At 44.6% G+C, this 18,520-nt stretch overlaps 1 protein-coding gene across 4 annotated transcripts in view; it reads right to left on the reverse strand.

The window, feature by feature from the left end:
- myt1lb (myelin transcription factor 1-like, b) overlaps positions 1 to 18,520 on the reverse strand; it is a 91,981-nt gene that overhangs the window by 12,505 nt on the left and 60,956 nt on the right. For 3 of the 4 annotated variants that reach the window (XM_058615418.1, XM_058615417.1, XM_058615420.1), the window contains exons 6-12: positions 14,829 to 16,010; positions 11,296 to 11,430; positions 8,360 to 8,450; positions 7,018 to 7,125; positions 6,070 to 6,296; positions 5,008 to 5,291; positions 356 to 589 (exon numbers count right to left, since the gene is read on the reverse strand). In XM_058615418.1, coding sequence (XP_058471401.1) covers positions 356 to 589; positions 5,008 to 5,291; positions 6,070 to 6,296; positions 7,018 to 7,125; positions 8,360 to 8,450; positions 11,296 to 11,430; positions 14,829 to 16,010 — 2,261 coding nt within the window. The remainder of the gene's footprint in view (positions 1 to 355; positions 590 to 5,007; positions 5,292 to 6,069; positions 6,297 to 7,017; positions 7,126 to 8,359; positions 8,451 to 11,295; positions 11,431 to 14,828; positions 16,011 to 18,520) is intronic. The other variant, XM_058615419.1, reaches the window with a different exon arrangement.

Genomic DNA, 18,520 nt, shown 5'->3' on the forward strand with positions numbered 1-18,520 from the left:
TCATTACTCCTCGTTACCACTTGTCTCGATACTTTGAGTGGGATGTTGACAAAAAAAAAAAAAGTGTGTAATTCTGTCTCACGTGGATCAACACATTAAAGCTGCAGTGTGTAACTTTCTCTGTTGTTATTAATCTGCCTCTGTTTGGTCTTCATCTGAAAACAAGCAAAACTATCAGACCTGACTGAGGGAGCGTTTGTGAGTATACAGCAGCAGTGCAGGGGAGGGCGGGGCAAGTGTTTATCACATAAAACTGCGTTGTTTTGAGGAGAAGAATCCACTTGTTTGGAGCCTTTTACAGGCAGTGATCAACAGTCACATGAACAACCCTGCCCTTGTGGTCTTGCCCCTTTACCTCTTTGTCGTCCTCATCTATGTGTTTGATCTTGGTGTAGTCCACTGGCAGGTCCCAGCAGTCAGCGGCGTCCCCCATGCCGTAGCAGCGGGAGCCCAGCAGGGCGGCTTGCCTCTGGGGCGACATGGGCTCCAGAGGGGTGAGCACAGAGTCTCCCCCAGCGTCGCCGCTGCACAGACGCTTGCTCATGCTCAGGTCCAATGTACCGTTCTCATCCACATCGAGACCAGGACTCTGGAGGATGTGTGTGTGTGTGTGTGTGTAGGGGGAAGAGAGACAGACAAACACAGAGAGAGGGTTTCCGATTACACAGCAGTTAAAAACACTGAAGACAAAGTGTGAATATTAAACACGTGAGTACATGAGATTTGCTGTTTTCCCAGTGATGTGCTCACGTTTGAACTTTTTTCAGATGTCTGTGAAGATCGACTTCAAAACATCTGAAACAATATACTGATGTATTAATGAGTGCATTTATATTTGCCCCTGTGCACATGAAACCTCATACACTGGCAGTGGACAGCATTACACCAGGGTTAAGAGGGTCAGAGGGTCAGAGGGAGAGGAGGTCACCAGTGATCCAGCACGAGCGACTGTGGACCCCGTCTGTCTCTCTGCGTCCATCCGTGTGTGTGTGTGTGTGTGTGTGCGTTAGGGACAATATCTAATTATAAAAATAAATATCACACTTATGATCTGATTCGTGACTAAAAGTCAAGCTTCATTTCAACATTCAGAGTATTATGTTTAGAATGTATCACAGCAGATACTGTTAAGAAATTAACTTGACTAATGCAAGCATGACAACTTATGCATGACATGAATTAGCATGGCTGAGACCACCTGAGTACACATATATTATATTATGTATATATATATATATATATATGTATAAACATATGTGTACTCGGGTGGTTTATATATATATATATATATATATATATATATATATATATGTATATACATATGTGTACTCAGGTGGTTTATATATATATATATATATATATATATATATATATATATATATATATATATATACATATACGGATTTATTAAGGATTTATGTATAAATCCTTAATTGCAGCATTTGAGATTTGCAAATTGCATTAATTTAAATAGCGATTTCCATATTAAAAATGAATAATTGTTCAGTGGCAGAACCTAATCCCCGTGGGTTTTGGTTAAAGTTAGGATTACGATCCTGTGAACTGTGATCAGGTTACAGTTAGGTTGATGAATGGTAAAGGTTAGGGACGCGGTTTTGCTCGGCTGTCTGAAACAATACAAGTGAACGCAGGGTCCTGAGAAGAAGAGCTGCACAGACGTGTGTGTGTGTGTGTGTGTGTGTGTGAGCCTAATGTGAGTGGACATCCTGGGGGGGGGGGGGGGGGGTCTGCTGTGCTATGGGACACATCCAATGAGACTGAAACATTCACCTCATCTCCTCCATGTGTGCTTGTATTTGTTTATTTCTGCACACTTTTAGTTTTCTTCATCCTTAATCTAGATCATCCACGTGTTGTGAATACGTGCCAAAGTTAAAGTCTTCTTGTGCGTGTGTTTACGTCCTCGGCCTCATTAATAGCCCTCCTCTTACGTCTTTCCCCGTCCACGCGTCCACCTTGTTCCCTTTGCTCTCTTTCATAAGCAGCAGCATGTGCTCTAACGCTTATTCCAGCCGACAGTGTCCCTGGAGGTGGATTCCTCTGGTGTCTGAAGCCAAAAGCCTCTGTGACGCACATGGACTCAAACACGCGGGGCGATACTGGGACCGGCCATGAATACTGCAGGAAGTGTGGCTGGACTTAAAAATAGGAGAAAAAACATGTAGTGTAGTAAAAGTGCTGTTACGGCCCGGTCATTAGTTAGCAGAGAAGAAGAACTCACTGTGAGCTATAGGTACGATTAAAAACTCGGGAACCAAGCCAGACAAACATGGAGACGGCGGGCTGAGAAACACGAGGGCTCCTCATTATCACGAGCACGACGCCACCTCAGCGCTTAGATGAGCAATTACTACACTGACATTTTTACATGTTTTTCTTATCAAACACACAAAGTCACAGTTAAGCAATAGTAACGGGAGGTTGTGGTTTAAAAAAGAGGAGGCGACGGAGGACGAGTGCAGGGCTGTCAGAGGGAAACCAAGGTGAAGCTGCTGAGGACGAGGTCTGATGGCACGTTACTCGCTCTCATGAATATGCCCAGAGGACGACCCTCTCCGTCGTCACAGCCATTGTACTGTATGTCACTGTCCAATTAATGTGACCCACCCCTTCATATCAAATTAACAAGGGTGATATGTGAGAACGCACCGCGCCTCCTTCATTAGAGACATCCCGGCAACCCCCTGACCTCTGTTGCCATGACGATACGGGGAGGAGAGAGGGGCCAGAGACGTCCTTTAGCCACATCACGCCCACTTACTCCGGGTCTTGAAATAAATGCATCATCTTGTCTCGTCTTCATCTTTGGCCGGATTAGCAAACACCAGAATTATATGGAATTAGAGTTTTAACACTTTTTAAGAAGCAAACAAAATGTCGATTTAATCATTCAAAAATATTGGATTTTATTGTTTGAAAATACACTTCTTTGTGCTGTGATTTTTTGTCTGTGGGTGGGGCCTTAGGAAGCTGCCTGCTGATTGGCTACTGAGTTTTGGAGCGACTGGAAGTCGTCACAGGCTTGGAGTCGCGGTCCGTCTGGAACTCGTTCCCCAAAATGTTCCCTATATCTTACATTTGTCAGATTATAAACGGGACTTGATACTGAGTATTTTCAAACAATAAAATACAATATTTTTGAATGATTAAATCAATATTTTGACACAAATCTAATTCCATAGGATTATCTTGTTGTTGGTTGATTATTTTTGATGAAAGTTTTGCTCAGGGAAGTAAAATAAAAATCTCTAAAGCCGCGGGTTTAAAACTTTGCACTTGTTAACCAGCTGTCAAAAAGCTTTAATTAAGTTTAAAGTATAAATACATTTGTATGTGTATTGAAGTTTAGAGTAATCATGATTGACGCCGATACAATGAAATGATGTATAAACACAGGCATATTCCTTCAGCTCCTGCTGTGATGTCATGGAAGGGTCACATGATGATGACTGACGGGAAAAGTTGAATAAAGACATCGGAATTTTGCTGGTTTATTATAAATTCACTTCGATTAAGGTGCTTATAGAACTCAGAGCAACTGATGCCCTCGACAGAGGAAACTGCTTCACTGGAACTTTGGTGTGTGTGTTTTGTTGAGACAGAGTTTTGTGAGGAACAGTGTGTACGGTGACGTGTTGAGATGAAAGCAGAGGAAGGAAGAACACCCTGATCTGAAAGTCTGATTTGAAATTTGAAGTTTCCCATCGTGACCTGAGAACACCTGACCCGTCCTGACCCAGAGCAGGAGGACGAGGACGATGAAGGACGCAGCCTCAGTGCTTCACGCACGTGTCGCTGCCACTTCTTTTTTTTGCCTTTCTTCCCCGTTCCTCTCTCTAACTCTAACTCCCTCCTAATTATATCACTCCTTCCACAGCCTCTCCTTTGGCAGTACGATCACCTTGCCTCTGATTCTCTGACAACATTAGCATCAGGGCAGCATTTACCCCTCTGCTGTGCACTCGTTTTCTGGCCCCCATTTTGCGGCTCAGCATCTGGGTGCAGATAATCCAGGAACGCCGTCACCTTATCTCCTTTGGAAACGACACGCTGCGCTCACACCGTGTCAAACGTTGCTTCGTCCTGCTCATATCTGATCCACACACAGAAAATAAAAAACTGCCCTGCTGAGCCCTGAGTGCAAGACACAGCCTTGGATCTTTAATGGAATGTGTGTGTGCGTGTGCACGTGTGTGTGTGTGTGTGTGCAGTGTGCACAGCCGGCATCAGCATAATGAAAGAAGCAAGGATTATAATCTATCAGCGTTTCATTTTTCTTACAGTAACAGTGTTTTAAAACAGCGTCATGTGACGTTAATGTGCCAAATCATTGGATTTTTTTTTTTGACTGAAAATTGCAGTTGATGACATTTGAACAGTTTGACCATTTCACTGACAAAGTGATCCCATCTCTCATTTTTACCCTCACTCATACTCCTTGGTTCAAATCGGCAGATTAAAGGTATTTAATCCTTCAACACCGAGCGCATCACTGACGACACGTTTGCATTACCGTAGTTATGCGACGGTTTCTGAAAGCCGAGAAGTTGCATGTTGAAGCATCAACATGTGGTTATTACGGTAATTTCACTCGTGCTGTTTCAGGAAGCCGGAGAATCAGTGTCTTTGACTTTTTTGGCCTGTTTTTGCACCTTTAGAGACTCAAAAAGTGAAATGTTATTGTAAATATGTTTCTGTTTTTGTTACAATGTCACATTCAACATGCTAAATCTGTGGTTCATTTACAACTGAATAAAACTTTTTGTTTCTGTTCATTTTAAATTGTTAAAATAGTATTTTAACATGCAGAACATTGTAAAAAACTGCAAGATATTGGAAGCTATTCGGGAAAAAATGGGCAAAAACACTCGTTCTCTGGTCCTTTTGTGGTTAAATTAAGCAAAAAAGCCCAGACAGACATTTTGAGGGTTAGGTGTTCATCATTGTTTTGTGGGGGTGAAATAGGTGACGACAGGCCCCTCCTACCTGCGAGCAGAGGTCCTGAGGCTTCCCGTCCATGCCATGCGGCATCTCCCTGCAGCGCGTGGACAGGTTGAGGATGGCCGTGGCCGCCATGTGGGCGGCCTCCATGTCGTGGCTGTAGTCGAAGCTGCTCTTGCTGCAGGTGCTGCTGGCGCTGCTGCCGCCGCCCCCTCCTCCTCCCGCGCCGCGCCCTCCCCCGCCGCAGCTCAGGTTGCTGCTGCTGCTGCTGGGCGCGTAGGTGCTCGTGGTGCTGCTGGCCGAGCTGGAGTTCTTGCAGTAACGTTTGGCTGTGGGAAGAATCAGGAGTTTCAATGAACACACATGTGAGATGATGTTTTAATCCAGGGAAGGTGAATACATTCAGGGTGGGTATGGACGTGTGGATCATGACTTTTAGTCAAATATCCTGGTTTTTGCTTCAGTACGGGAATCTTTGTCTATCTTTGTCTATTTTATTGGATGGAAATTTTGTTTTCTGTCTACTTTCACCAAAGATGTTGCAGTTTGTTTTATCTGTTTTATAAGACAAACTAAAAACTTCCATTTCCACGTTTGAGGTTGATGGCGCATGAGATAAAAAACCCAAAAGTTTTATTTTGGGTTGGATGCTTTTTACGGTGTGGATAAAAAAAACAAAAAACTTTTCCTTGCAAAACGTTTCTAGGTCTTTGATAAATAAACGCAGCAAAGAATTTGGCTAATTAGATTTGGAATCTTCAATGACACCGTCGTTCAAATGAAAAACCAGAGAAAGCGCCGCATCGTAAACCTTGGAAAAGGCCATTTTCTGTAACGCAGCTGAAATTAAGAAACTGACAAAAATGTTATTAAAACTCTTCTTTCCCTTTTCGAGTTACGCTGCTCAAAGACAGACAAACCTCGGCAGAACTACTGACACGTGTGTGCATTAAATACATGTCAGACACAGATGAGAGAGTTTTTATTTAAGTCTCCAACGTGCACATTTGAGTCACTTTAATCTTAAATTAAAACATATTAGAACTAATAAAAAAAGTCCTAAAAGACTGTTACGGGAATGATGAAGCAGTGTCACATTAAACGTACCGTCATATCCTTTGGGTGACGTGTCTCTCTGTCCGTGCAGCTTGGGTGCGATGGCCCGTTTCCCGTACACCTGGTGGTTGCTGCCGCCGTCGAAGGCGCTGTAGTCGAAGCTGGTCTTGGAATACTTCTCCAGCTCCTTGGCCAGGTTGGAGCGGGGCGTGCTGGTGGAGACATTGTTCTTGTAACCATACTGTGGATAGTCCAGTTGTTTGACAAAGCACATAGGCCTGGAAAATAAATGACGAGGGGGTGGAAGTTGGACCGAGGCAGTCAACATTGCCCAGGGGAAGGAGAGGGAATCTGAGGGGTTTGCTTAAATAAAAATGGGCAGATGCAGGGGAAGAGGGGCAGACTGTCATGGTTAAACTCCAGGGAAAGAATGTTGGTGGATGGATGAGTGACTTTTCTTCCACTGCCTTTAAAAAACACAAACCTTCTACCACAGTATGTTCATTAAAATCTCCACATCTTTTATTACTTTTGCATACATTATCATTTCATATACATTTATAGACTCAAACACAACCCGTCAAACACGACCCGTCAAACACGACATGCAAGATCTCACGCTGACGGAAATAAATATAAAACTTAGAATTACCGGAGACTTTTCATCAAAGAGAACTCGGCTTTCACTGTGATAAACGCGGCCACGTTTCTGATAATTGAATAAAGCGATTTGCCTTCAGTCGCGAGCGGCGGAACGAAGACAAGTCTCCTGAACCAACGCAGTCCCGAGGGACGACATGAGCATCAAACAAAAAGAGCAGATTTTAAATCTCTACACAAAGAAAACGTCTCGACGTGACTGAACAACAGCTCTTCAAAGTATTTTATTATGTTTAAGACTTGGCACAAAATCCATATTTTGCCCTTTCAGTGGACGACCAATTTACCGCCAATTTAGGACAGTCTCCAATGACATGGATAAAAAAAAGTGAATAGTACCTCAAGACTCTGTCGGAGGCCTGGTTGGACTTGGGGCCAGTGCAGGTCTGGTGCTTCTCGTGGGCTTTAGCCAACTTCTCGGCCGCAGCGATGGGACATCCAGACAGACTGAAAGCAGAAAGAGGCGTAAGTGGCACCGTGGACTGTGTGTTTCAGACGCTCACAGACATTCTGTTCAGTGAAGTCTCTGCTTAAAATGCAGAGTCATTCATTTTCATCACTTTCAACACCTTAAGTAACAACACAACTGGCAACAGCTTGCAGGTTTCTACCTGAGCAGCTCGAAATATTTCTGTGAATAGATATTCCCATATGGACAAATGTGCATTTCATGTGCATTCTTAAACATCCTGCTTCCATCACACACACACACACACACAGTTTGTGAAAACTTGACAATTAACTGACCAAATGTAACAAAAGTTTCCTGTTGTTATCCTTAACCCCCATTATTCTCCATCCAGTCTGTCAACTGCAGTGTGTCGGGTCGTGGTAAAAAGAATTCTGTCTGACAATGGCCTGAAGCCAGTGTGGAGCACCTGTCATCAGAGGCGTGTGCAGGGATGGGGAGTGCGTGTGCAGGGATGGGGAGTGCGTGTGCAGGGATGGGGAGTGCGTGTGCAGGGATGGGGAGTGCGTGTGCAGGGATGGGGAGTGCGTGCCCGGTTGGTGGATTGTGAGCGAGTACATGGAGGTTCGTATCAGCTCTTTCAAGTGAAAGTGAAAGTTTATGGAGCGTGTGTCCGTGTGTGCGCGTCTATTTCCCGCCGCAGCCATGTCACTGGAGCTCAGCGCGGAGGCGCTCTGGTCCTCCCAGGTCTGCACCTCTCCTGTCACCCCGGCTGAGTGGCAGAAAGGTGCTAATGGCTGCGGCTACAGCCCGACTCCCCGAGCATCTGCTCCGGGTGACACTCCTCTCTCACTGTCACCTCACCCCGTCTGACAGCACTGGCATGAGCACCCTGCTATTTCAGTTTCTCCCTCCAAACCTGCACCTGATAGATGACACCCCCCCCCCCCCCATGAGCTGATGAATGATTTATACTGTGGAAGGTGTGAATTGCTGCATTCCAATCAGTCTGTGTTAAACTATGTTCTCCTCGCCAACATTACACCAAAGACTGCATAAAGTATATATCCACACACACACACACACACACACAGACAATAATGTGCAGAAACAAGGTATCGAACAATAATTTGAACAAAAACACGGACGACGTGAGAAAAACAAGATTAAAATACATGAAAAAAAACAAAAAAGTAAAAACAAAGTTCCACGGTAAAGAAAGGATGATGATGCAACACGGACGGCGCCATCTTCACACCGTCTGTCACTCACCTTCTGTGGGAGTTTCTGTTGCTATTGACATGGCCGCGTCCCGTGCAGCCAGGCGTAGGACACTTTAGAACATTCTCATACATTGCCACAACTTCACACACACACACACACACACACACACAGGAGACAGGAGACAGGAGTGAAAGACAGGGAAGGTTAGGAGCCCCTTACAATCAAGCTCTATTAGTATGTGAGGAGGTTGGCATTATAAACATCATTAAGAAATGAGCCCGTGTGAACCCAAATGACCTCTTCTTCATTTTAATGAACACTAGTTTGAAAGGGCAGACAAGGTTTGCCACCATATTGCTCCCACTTATCCTGCCCTTTCAAATTAGCATTCATGGAATAGCGACAGTCATGAATAAAAAGATGTCATTTAAGTTGAACGGGACAAAGCCGCAGCCGGGGAGAGCGACGGAAGGGAGAGTTCTGTGCATGCAGCGAGCAGAGCGACCAACAGCCAGCAATCATGCAAAACACAAGCCTCCAAATCAATGGCAGACGCAGACAGACGGAACAGGGCGAGCTTTGTTATCATCTGCACATTGTTAGGGTAGAGAGCGCACTCTTCAATACCATTTACCATTAAAACAGTCCATAACTGTCTCACATCCCCCTGGCAACCCGCCAATTAGATTAATGATCTATGGATGTCCGAGAGGAGCCGGTGGAGCACCGCGGGCGCGGGGAAGCTTCGTCTCGACACCGGCGGCACACGGGGGCCAAAACCCATCGGCGGCAGCTTCATCATTATCACCCCCTTAAACTTTAACCCCTCATCATCCTCTTTCCCTTACATACTAATTGGTATTCAGTGCAGGTAATTGGACAAAGCCTGCCACCTCAACATGCCACAAGCCAATACATTATGCATATCTCGCTGCTGCCCAGCCTTCTGCTTGGAGACAGGCCTGATTCACGCAGCACATACAGCCCAATCTAAAGCTAACACAAGGCAAACGTGTCACATTTAATGTCAGGACTTTAACGGCAAAACAAAGACCGGGATCGAATCACTGCAGTGAGCAAACACAACGGGAATGAATGAATTTTACATGGAATTTAATTGTCATTTTTCACGTTTCCCAATGAAGAGTCTGGCTACACTGTGTGATTTCCCAATTAAATGAATCCATTAATAATACATCGTCCATTCAGGCCAGTAAATGTGTTAATAGGGGGAGAGAGAGAGAGTGTGTGTGAGAGAGAGAGGCTGACTTTGCCCTGCAGGCTCTCCCATGTGTGACAACTACTCATCTCTGGCTTCAAAGTGTTTGTGCAGCGACGATCACTGTCCACAGAAACACTGTGATTGGCTGACGACACGGTTTCACACAACTCTCCTCCCTCTCTCAATAAATGCACCGCTTTCATTCCTAAAAGCAATCACTGTTGCAATCCTGACACGTAATTGTTTTTTAATCTTTGAATATTCTGTATGTCTGTGTCTATGTTCTGTCGCATGTTCTGTCGCATGTTCTGTGGGTTTTCTGTGGGTTTCTCCCACAGTCCAGAACCATGCACAGGTTAATTAGACACTAAATTGAGAGTAGGTGTGAACGGTTAGCTGTGTGCGCTGCACCCCGCCTTTCACTCTCAGCTGGGATTAACCCTCAGGTGGAGGATAAAGCAGTAGACTGAATGAATGAATGAATGATAAAATAAACGAATGGAGCCATGGACGTGCTGCGTCTGTGACATATGCAACAGATTTAGAAACACTGAAACTGTGAAGAAAGATCATATTCAGTGTATATTCTTTGAGATCCGTGCGTCTCGTTCGCTTACATGTGTGCACATGCATCCAGATTTAGATCCGTTTTCAGAGAAATAAGACAGTGATATTATGTAGTTATTTCTGCAGCGCGATGAAAGGATGAAAAGAAGGTGTCATGAGTCGTGAAATCAACTTTTAATAAAGTAACAACACAGAGTGTGTTTCACTGTAAACCCTCTTTTGTACTTGTTGGACTGAAGGTGATGAAAGACCTCACCGGATCATTTTCCCCCAAAAGTCGGCCCAATCAACAAAAGTGAGGAACAGGAGGATAAACACAGACATCATATTCCAAAATCTCCAGTGACAATCAATTCAAGCCCTTTCCAAATTCCATTTTGGGACTCTCCATCCCCGGCAAGGTCACACGCTTAAAGTCATTTGAAATTTGGGAGAGACAAGAGCGTCTCAGGTTCTTGGCCTTTGTGCGAGTCGTCTGTGACACAGATGGTCTTTACACGCCGTCCTTTGATGAGAACTCATTTTTCCGCCATTATTAAAACCCTCTTTTATGCTGATTGCAGTCCGGGGTCACGGCAGATCACTACTTGATTTGCACGCCGCAGTTAATGAAACATGTAAAGGGGCTTTTTATTGAGAAGTTTGCAGGAGGTGAGCGAGACTAAATAGCCAGGGTGAATTTTCAGAGGGAAAGAGTCACTCCCTAGTCAAGGCTAATGTTTATCACCACTTCACTTGATCTGTGCTGTAGTTTCAAAATATAATACTGCTTTTCTCTTCAATATAACGCAAAGGAACACAAATAAATGAATGGGTACAGGGCACAGACAATCAGACTTTTTTTTTATTAGCCATTCATGCACTGACCAAACAGAAGCATGCAGCACACATAAGGAATCCCCTGTCACGGTCATGTAGCGGAGGAGAGAGACAGAAGGCCTCATGCAGCCAAGGGAACCACTGATTGACAGCTCTTGACCATCACACCCATCAGTCGGCTTCATTTGCCGCTTCATCACCACGACACGTGAGGCAGGCGATCAACAAGCACATCCATGACGTCATGCAAAAGGCCACGAGAGACCAGTGTGACCCTTCACTGCACACACACACACACACACACAGCAGCGGTCACAGGACACATGCTGGTTCCTGGACATCCAGGTCTGGATCTATGTGTGAGTGATATGCTTACTTTCTGGCGGCACCCTGTCTTTGTGCGGACAGCCAGACAGGCTCCGATGATGCGGGTACAGGCCGGTCACATGACCGGTGCCGTCACAGCCCGGTGTCGGACACCGGCTCTCCTTCTTGTCGGCACGAGAAGCGTCTGCGAACACAAAGGTGCAGAGTGAGCTGATGACACATTCTCCACATCGTCACAGAGTTTAAGGATTTTTATCGTCGTGAAGTAAAAGCAGCACGAAACTGAAACGTTACAAATGAATATAGCTAATAATAAGCCAGTGAATATAACATTTGGACTCAGCGTCTCAACCTCGAGTGATTTCCGGACTCTCTGTTCAAAGGCATCTTGACTGTGATTGATGGAGGTTTTGGCTGCAACACTTCATTTAAAACACTTAGGTCATAACTTTATTTACAGCGAGAATTGTCCTCAAAACAGCACACGAAACGCTCATAAATATTAGATATGGCAGCGCTCCTTTAGTGAGAACGTCCACAATGAAAGCTAAATGTGACTTTAAGTACAGCTCGTGTCTCAGTAATACAGCAATTTACGTCGCATTCCTCGCTATTTCCCATGACAAATTGTTATTTCTTAAATTCATATTTAAAACGCAGAAAATGTTATTTCCTGCATTTTAAAAACACCATTTCCTGAATTTTTCATAAGCATTTTGCAGTATTATGGCTGCTCTGAATTCATATATCTGAAACCAAACCTACAGCCTTATTGTAAGCACATAGATTTTAAATTGATGTAGATTTTGCTTGATATCGGCGGTTATTTATTGCTTTAATGATCAGATAAAATGGAGTGAGCTCACTGACAGTGCAGGTGAACTTAAGCAAGGATTTCATTTTCTGATCCAGCTTAAGATAAGAACTTATCTTACTTCTCTTAATTAAAGTCATTCCTTCCTCTACTTTTTTTTGGACAATAATGGTCCAAAATGTGCACACACACACACACACACACACACACACACACACACACGCGCCCCGGATGAGATTGTCTTTCCCTTTCTAAAACTTGACTCTCCTGTTTCACCCAAACCCAGGTCAGATATGTTGCTGAGATGCTGAGCTGTGCCAACTGGCACTGTTTCTGCGAATGCAACCACACACTTACACAAAAAAACCTCCTTCACTTTCACACAAGGTCAAGGATTCTTCGTACTGTCAACAACCAATGGCATGTGTAGGATGAGATGCATATTGGCATCTCATAGGGGGGAAAAAATCGATAAAAATCCAATAACGGCCTCTGATATCTTTGATTACGGGAGTTTATTTAAAATATTGAGTCGTTTGTGCCAAAGCAAACCCAGATGCTGCAGAAAGAAGAATAATTGAGTGAAGGATGAAATGAAGAGCTTGCATGGCGCACACCTCCTCGTACATTTACAAGCGAGTCACCAAATGAAATCCCTTGTCTCATTAATCAGGGAAAAGAAAAAGCACCTCATTATCTTCTGTGGCTGTCGTGTATCTATGTCATGTTAGGGGCACATGAGTTTGGTGCCATATTGCCGTGTCACGTCTCTTCTGTCTGGCACCGGAGCCAATGAAAGGCAGAGGAATCTCACGTAGAGGAAGAACTCGTTATTACACACACACACACACACACACACACACGTGATGACTGTGCATTCTGTGGGCCGCGTTCCCATCGCAGGGAGTGGAGGCAGCCAAGTGGAAGGCATATTAGAAAGCAGGGGATATTGATTGTGGCTGGGGACGGTCTGCGCTTTGCATAGCAAATGGCCCCCATTACCATAGCGTCTCTGGGTAATTAATGTGTAGTCAGTGGCCCTGTCGTTCGTTATCGCTCATTCTGATACTGTTCAATTTTCATCTTAGCCTCATGTTTCACACACACACACATACACGCACATAACCCCACCCACTGCCATGTTCTGTTTTTAAAAATCACACACAAGCACGCTGGTCAACGAGAGTCTGCCACCGTCCTGCCCCGGGGGGAAAGATGCTATCTCGCCACAACTGTCTCACATCCTCTTATTATTCCAACATTAGTCAGACACGGGGGCAACGGACGGCTCTCTGACTTAACATTTGCGTGGCATTTAAGTTGCAATATACGGCACAGCAGATGTGAGTTGTGTGGCATTTAGGGGGCAATATGTAGCCCCTGCTGTGAACGAGCGCGCTCTCATTTGTTGCTCTCACCTGAAATCCTCCCGCCGCGGTGAAGGACACGATGTGAGGGACAATTAAGAGTTAAGTGAGGGACCACTGTAAATGCCAGTGTAATGTTTCTGTGTCTGCTCCACAGGTACACAATCACACACTCTAGTGTACACTAATGAAAACCTATGGACACAAGAATGTGCTGTAAAAGTCTAATTTTCAAAGATTTGGTAAAAGAAAGTGAACATATTTCACTGCTGCTACTGACGTCATAGAAGGAGGACTAGAGTAATCCATGGGCCAATTAATTGATCCATTATTAGATATTGTTTGATCATCTACTGTACTGTTACACACTTTTGTTCTTGGAAACTGGATAAATGTCTAATACTTGACAAAGTTCAGCTCTTTGAGGACCTGTTTCATGCTTCACTATTATAATAATAATAATAATAATAATAATAATAATAATACTATTAATATTACTATAGTAACTATAGTTGCACTGACATACAGACACACATGTTACTGGAGAGACAAACCATTGGTTTTGTTGGTAATATATGGGCCAAAAAAAATCTGCATTAAACATCAGCCATCTGCTGTCCTGATTTCTAAAAACTGGCAGAGAAAAACCACATCAGTCGACCTCCAGTCGCCATCTTTGCTTCTCACACTCAGTGGAGTAAAGTTGTTCCCTCATCATTCCACACACACGTCCGTCATCTGCTTTATCCACCATTTTCACGACTTTATGAAAATCCTCTTTCCGTTCTCGTTTACCTTTTGTCAGAACGCCAACATTTCCACTTCCCCCAAACTTAAAAGCTTTAAAGTCATATTTCAAGACTTTTCAAAAACACACATAACAACACAAACACACGTGTGTCTCTGTATTATGAATGAATGAAGTCATTTATCTGAACGTCAGGTCATCCATTAAAAAAAAGAATGAATATTATTTTTATTTTGACAAAATACAGGAGGTTTGGTCGCTTTCTCTCCCAAGTGCTTTTCCCGAGTTTAAAAATAGGCAGCTTTCCCCCGAGCTGCATCGCGGGGATGAGATTTGCGGTCCTAACAGGCCGTGCAGATTGCCATTACTTACGCCTGACAAGCCGACTCTCTGATGTTTCCATGCTGCCCTATTTTAACAACATAAGCTGCTGCTGCCGCTCCTGCTGCTACCAAGATGCGAGTTTCCAAATTGGCTGAAAAAAGCTTGTCCTGGGGTTACAGTGAAATTCCCAGAATGCATGTGGGCCGTCTCATCTCCAGCGCAGGTCAGATATAATGCAACACAGAAGCAGATAAACACTTTACCTGAGCTTTTAAAACGGAGTAAATATGTGTTCGCGGCACACGGCTCCTGTTGTGTGTCCCACTCACCTTTATGGTAGAAAGGCTTCTTCAGTCCATCAGGCAGGCGGGCTTTACGCTCAACGCCATAACCGTGCCGCGGGCCGTGGTCTTCATGGTTGTACCTCACGCCGTCTCTCCTGGCAGCCTCGGCCGCCATTTTATCCCGCATGGCCTTGGCGCGCTCCGACTCTAGTGCGATGGCCTTCTCCAGCAGGGACAGGTTCCCCTTTGTCATGTCAAACACTTCTTCTGATCGGTCCGACGTCACCGAGGCGGTGTCCTCGTCGAAGTCCCGGTGGTTGATGTGATAGCGGTCGTCCTGCGCACAGCTGGAGAAGGCTTTGGAGCGCGGGCTCAGCTGCTCCTCCAGCTTCATGAGATTGTCCATGTCTGAATAGTTCCTGTCAAGTGTCCGCCTGTCGTCCTGGCAGTGGTGGAACTCTGAGTAGCCATGGTGCTGCGGCTGCTGATTGGGGTTCCCGCACAGGAAGTGACTTTCCTGGGCCGGACCGTTTCTGTCAGTGGACTTTGTTTCGCATAGCTTCCGCGCGAGGTCGAAGCATTGGTTCCGTAGGCACTCCAGACTGCTCAGACACACTTCCTCCTCGCTGTTGTCCGTCTGTCCGTTACCGGTGGTCTTATGCTGTCCATTAGCACCGTTGTGCGCGTTCCCACCGTTCAGAGGACAGCCGCCGTCGCCCCGGGTCCCGGCAGAACCGTCCTCAAACTCCTGTCCGTCTAAATTGTCCGACAACACGGCGCCGTGACCTTGTGCCAACAGTTTGAGGGAGTCCACCGTCTCACGCACCACGTCGCTGTCCACATCCAAACTCAGATCAGGCCTCTGTCTTTCATCCACTTCCTCTTCCTCGTCCTCTTCCTCGTCCTCGTCTTCCTCTTCCTCCTCCTCTTCATCGTCCTCCTCCTCTTCCTCTTCTTCCTCCTCCTCCTCCTCCTCCTCCTCCTCCTCTTCCTCGGCACTGTTGGAGGAGTTGCTGTTCATCTCAGATTCCGTCATGGCGCGGTTGGCGGCGTCTTCGGCGATCTTCCCCAGGTTCAGGAGCGACTTGGCCACGAGTTCGTCGTAGTTCTCGTACTCTTCGTTGTTGTTGCCGTCCTTCTCTGTCGCCGGGCCAGACTTGGCGCTGCTGCTGCCGCCTCCCCCGACGCCCTCGCCCCCCTCACCGCCGCTCATCTGATCGTCCTCTGCTGGAAAGAAAGAACAAACATCTTGTAATTTCATTTCCATCATTCTATTTTACTGGTAAATCAGATTTCTGGGCTTGGTCCATCTAAATTGGATAAGGAACTCTTTGCTTCCCCTAATAATTTACTTTGAGAGTCTTAACAGCAGCTCTTGTTCTGAATTGTGAATCAGCACAGGAAGTTAAATATAGTTGGTTGGTAACGTGCCAGAGACGTTGAACATTGGACTGTATCTGGATAATGTCCTGCCTCACTTCACTGAGTGATATTCACAGGCCTTAAATTATTACAGACGTCTATAAATAGTTGCAAATGAGATCAGATTTTCTTCAATGTTGAGCAGCTAAAGTCAAAATATTGTGAGAAAACCTTTGAATTAGAGAGAGGAAAATCTAAAATCAATGAGCTGATGTGGCGTTCCATCTACCACACGATGAACCCCGGTCCACGGCTATTCATCGTCTGCTGCTGAAGTTCTTTTTTTCATTCAATCATCAGTATCTTTAGAATTCCTTTCATTGCCTAATTGATTCTGACAGGCTGCAAAAGGTTACTGAACCTCTTCTGTCAGTAATTTCAAGCACTCACTCCTGGAGCACTTCCAATCTCTCCTTTCACATTTCCGCCCTGAGCAACCATGAGCAAATCGCTCCTGCCACTTACATTCCTGGAGAGGAAATGAACCTGGAGGCCCACACACAGCAAATAAGAGAGTTTCACTTCTGCTGGGTACAAGCAAATCAAACGACAAAAAACTAGCAACGATGGGACCAGACGGTGCCGTTTTCTGTCATTTTAAACTTCATCAAATACAAAAACTTACAAAAAACAATCTTAAAGCTTAGACTACACAAATACTACTGACCTTTGATACTCTGCTATATGTGCACACTATTACACACTTTCCAGACACTTACTTTGACGATGAGAGGCGTATGTAAGTATGAAACATGGCTCAGGAAAGTATTTAGAGGAACAATCAGGGTCCATAATAACCGAGGAGGGAACAGAGAGACTGTCCTGCCCTGAACTGTCTCTGGATTTTGGAGACACACACACAGACGCTTCACAACGTCACCTCTATGACATTTAGGTTGGAATCTGCCCAGCGACATGATTACGATGCATATGGAACCAGTTTTCTGCCTTTCGTGATGGAAACACTGCAGATTAAAATGCTGTGACATCCTTTTTTTTACTGTGCATCAGGTAAACATCCTAATTATTATAGAGCTCAGTGAATCATGTGCATGTAATCTGCTACTACCCATAAAAATAGGGCTGTCGACAGGCTGCAGAGTCCACTGTGTCGGAGTGAAGGGGAAGGTCTCATCTGTGGGCGATAATGAACACCAGTCTGTGGAGATGTTCTCACATCTCGTCTGCGAGGAAAAAGCCAGCGTGGCTGCCGAGATGCCACATCCACTCCGGGTGGGTAGAGCTTACGCTCACAGGGTTAACGCACTCCTCTCTCAGAGCTTCACTCTTAATTGGACTTGAAGGCACTGTCAGGTTCAATCGTGATGCAAAGAAGAATCTGCTGGAGAGAAACCTGCCAAATCTGGTGTTGGGCACGTCAGGGTGAGGCTGGGGTGTGCGGGGGTTGTGGAAAGTAACATATGGGGCGAGAGTTTTTGGAAAAATAGCCGGTAATTTTACTGTTTTATTTAACTTTGCTGGTATGCAGCAGCGCTGTCGACACATTTAATATTCCTGAGATTCGCCAGATAATTCGCATTTATTTATTTTAACCGTCATTCTCAATAGATTTTTGTCATTAGTAAAATTCCTACGTGTGTTTTTTTACATTCTCTGAGAAATCCAGGAAACTCTAATTTAAATCATTAAAACCTAAATACGAACACAACCAAGCTTAAAATCATGCTTGTGTTTCTGTTCCTGTATGTTTTTCTTTTTCTCATCAACATAAAAGAAAAGGTTTATTATTCTGTATATTAATGTCATATTCATGCACGCAGCAAACACATCATTCTAAGTGTTTGAACTGGTTTCTTCAGGAGCATAACTAAATCTTTAATTATCTGGCACCTTACCAACAATAATTATTGATTTTGAATGTTTTGAAATTTGGTAATAATGTTTTTGGCCATATTATCCAGCTCTACTGTCTCCTCCAGCTTGTTTAAGGTTTAGACCACATTAGCAGTAAAGTAAGTACGTGTTATCTCCATTGTTTAGCTTCAGCCAGTGTTAAGTGCATTCTCTCATTCATGTGTTTGAACATCAAGTTCAGCTGCCAACAACTGAATGTGGAGAATATTAGGAACCATTTTTAAACAAAATAATGAATATTTAAAGGGTTTGTTCAACATGATTTTTTGGCAGAGATTTAGACGAGAAAGTAACACCCTCACTTAGCCTAGCTGAGCACAAAGACAGGACGCAGCTAACCGCGCTGTCTGCAGGAAACTAAATGCTCCTTAATTAATATTATATCTCGTTTGCAGAAAACCCAAAGTGTAAAAACAATTTTTCTGTTTTAGGGACGGTCA

The sequence above is a fragment of the Solea solea genome, chromosome 18 (genome assembly GCF_958295425.1).
Source record: "Solea solea chromosome 18, fSolSol10.1, whole genome shotgun sequence".
Classification (NCBI taxonomy): Eukaryota; Metazoa; Chordata; class Actinopteri; order Pleuronectiformes; family Soleidae; genus Solea; species Solea solea.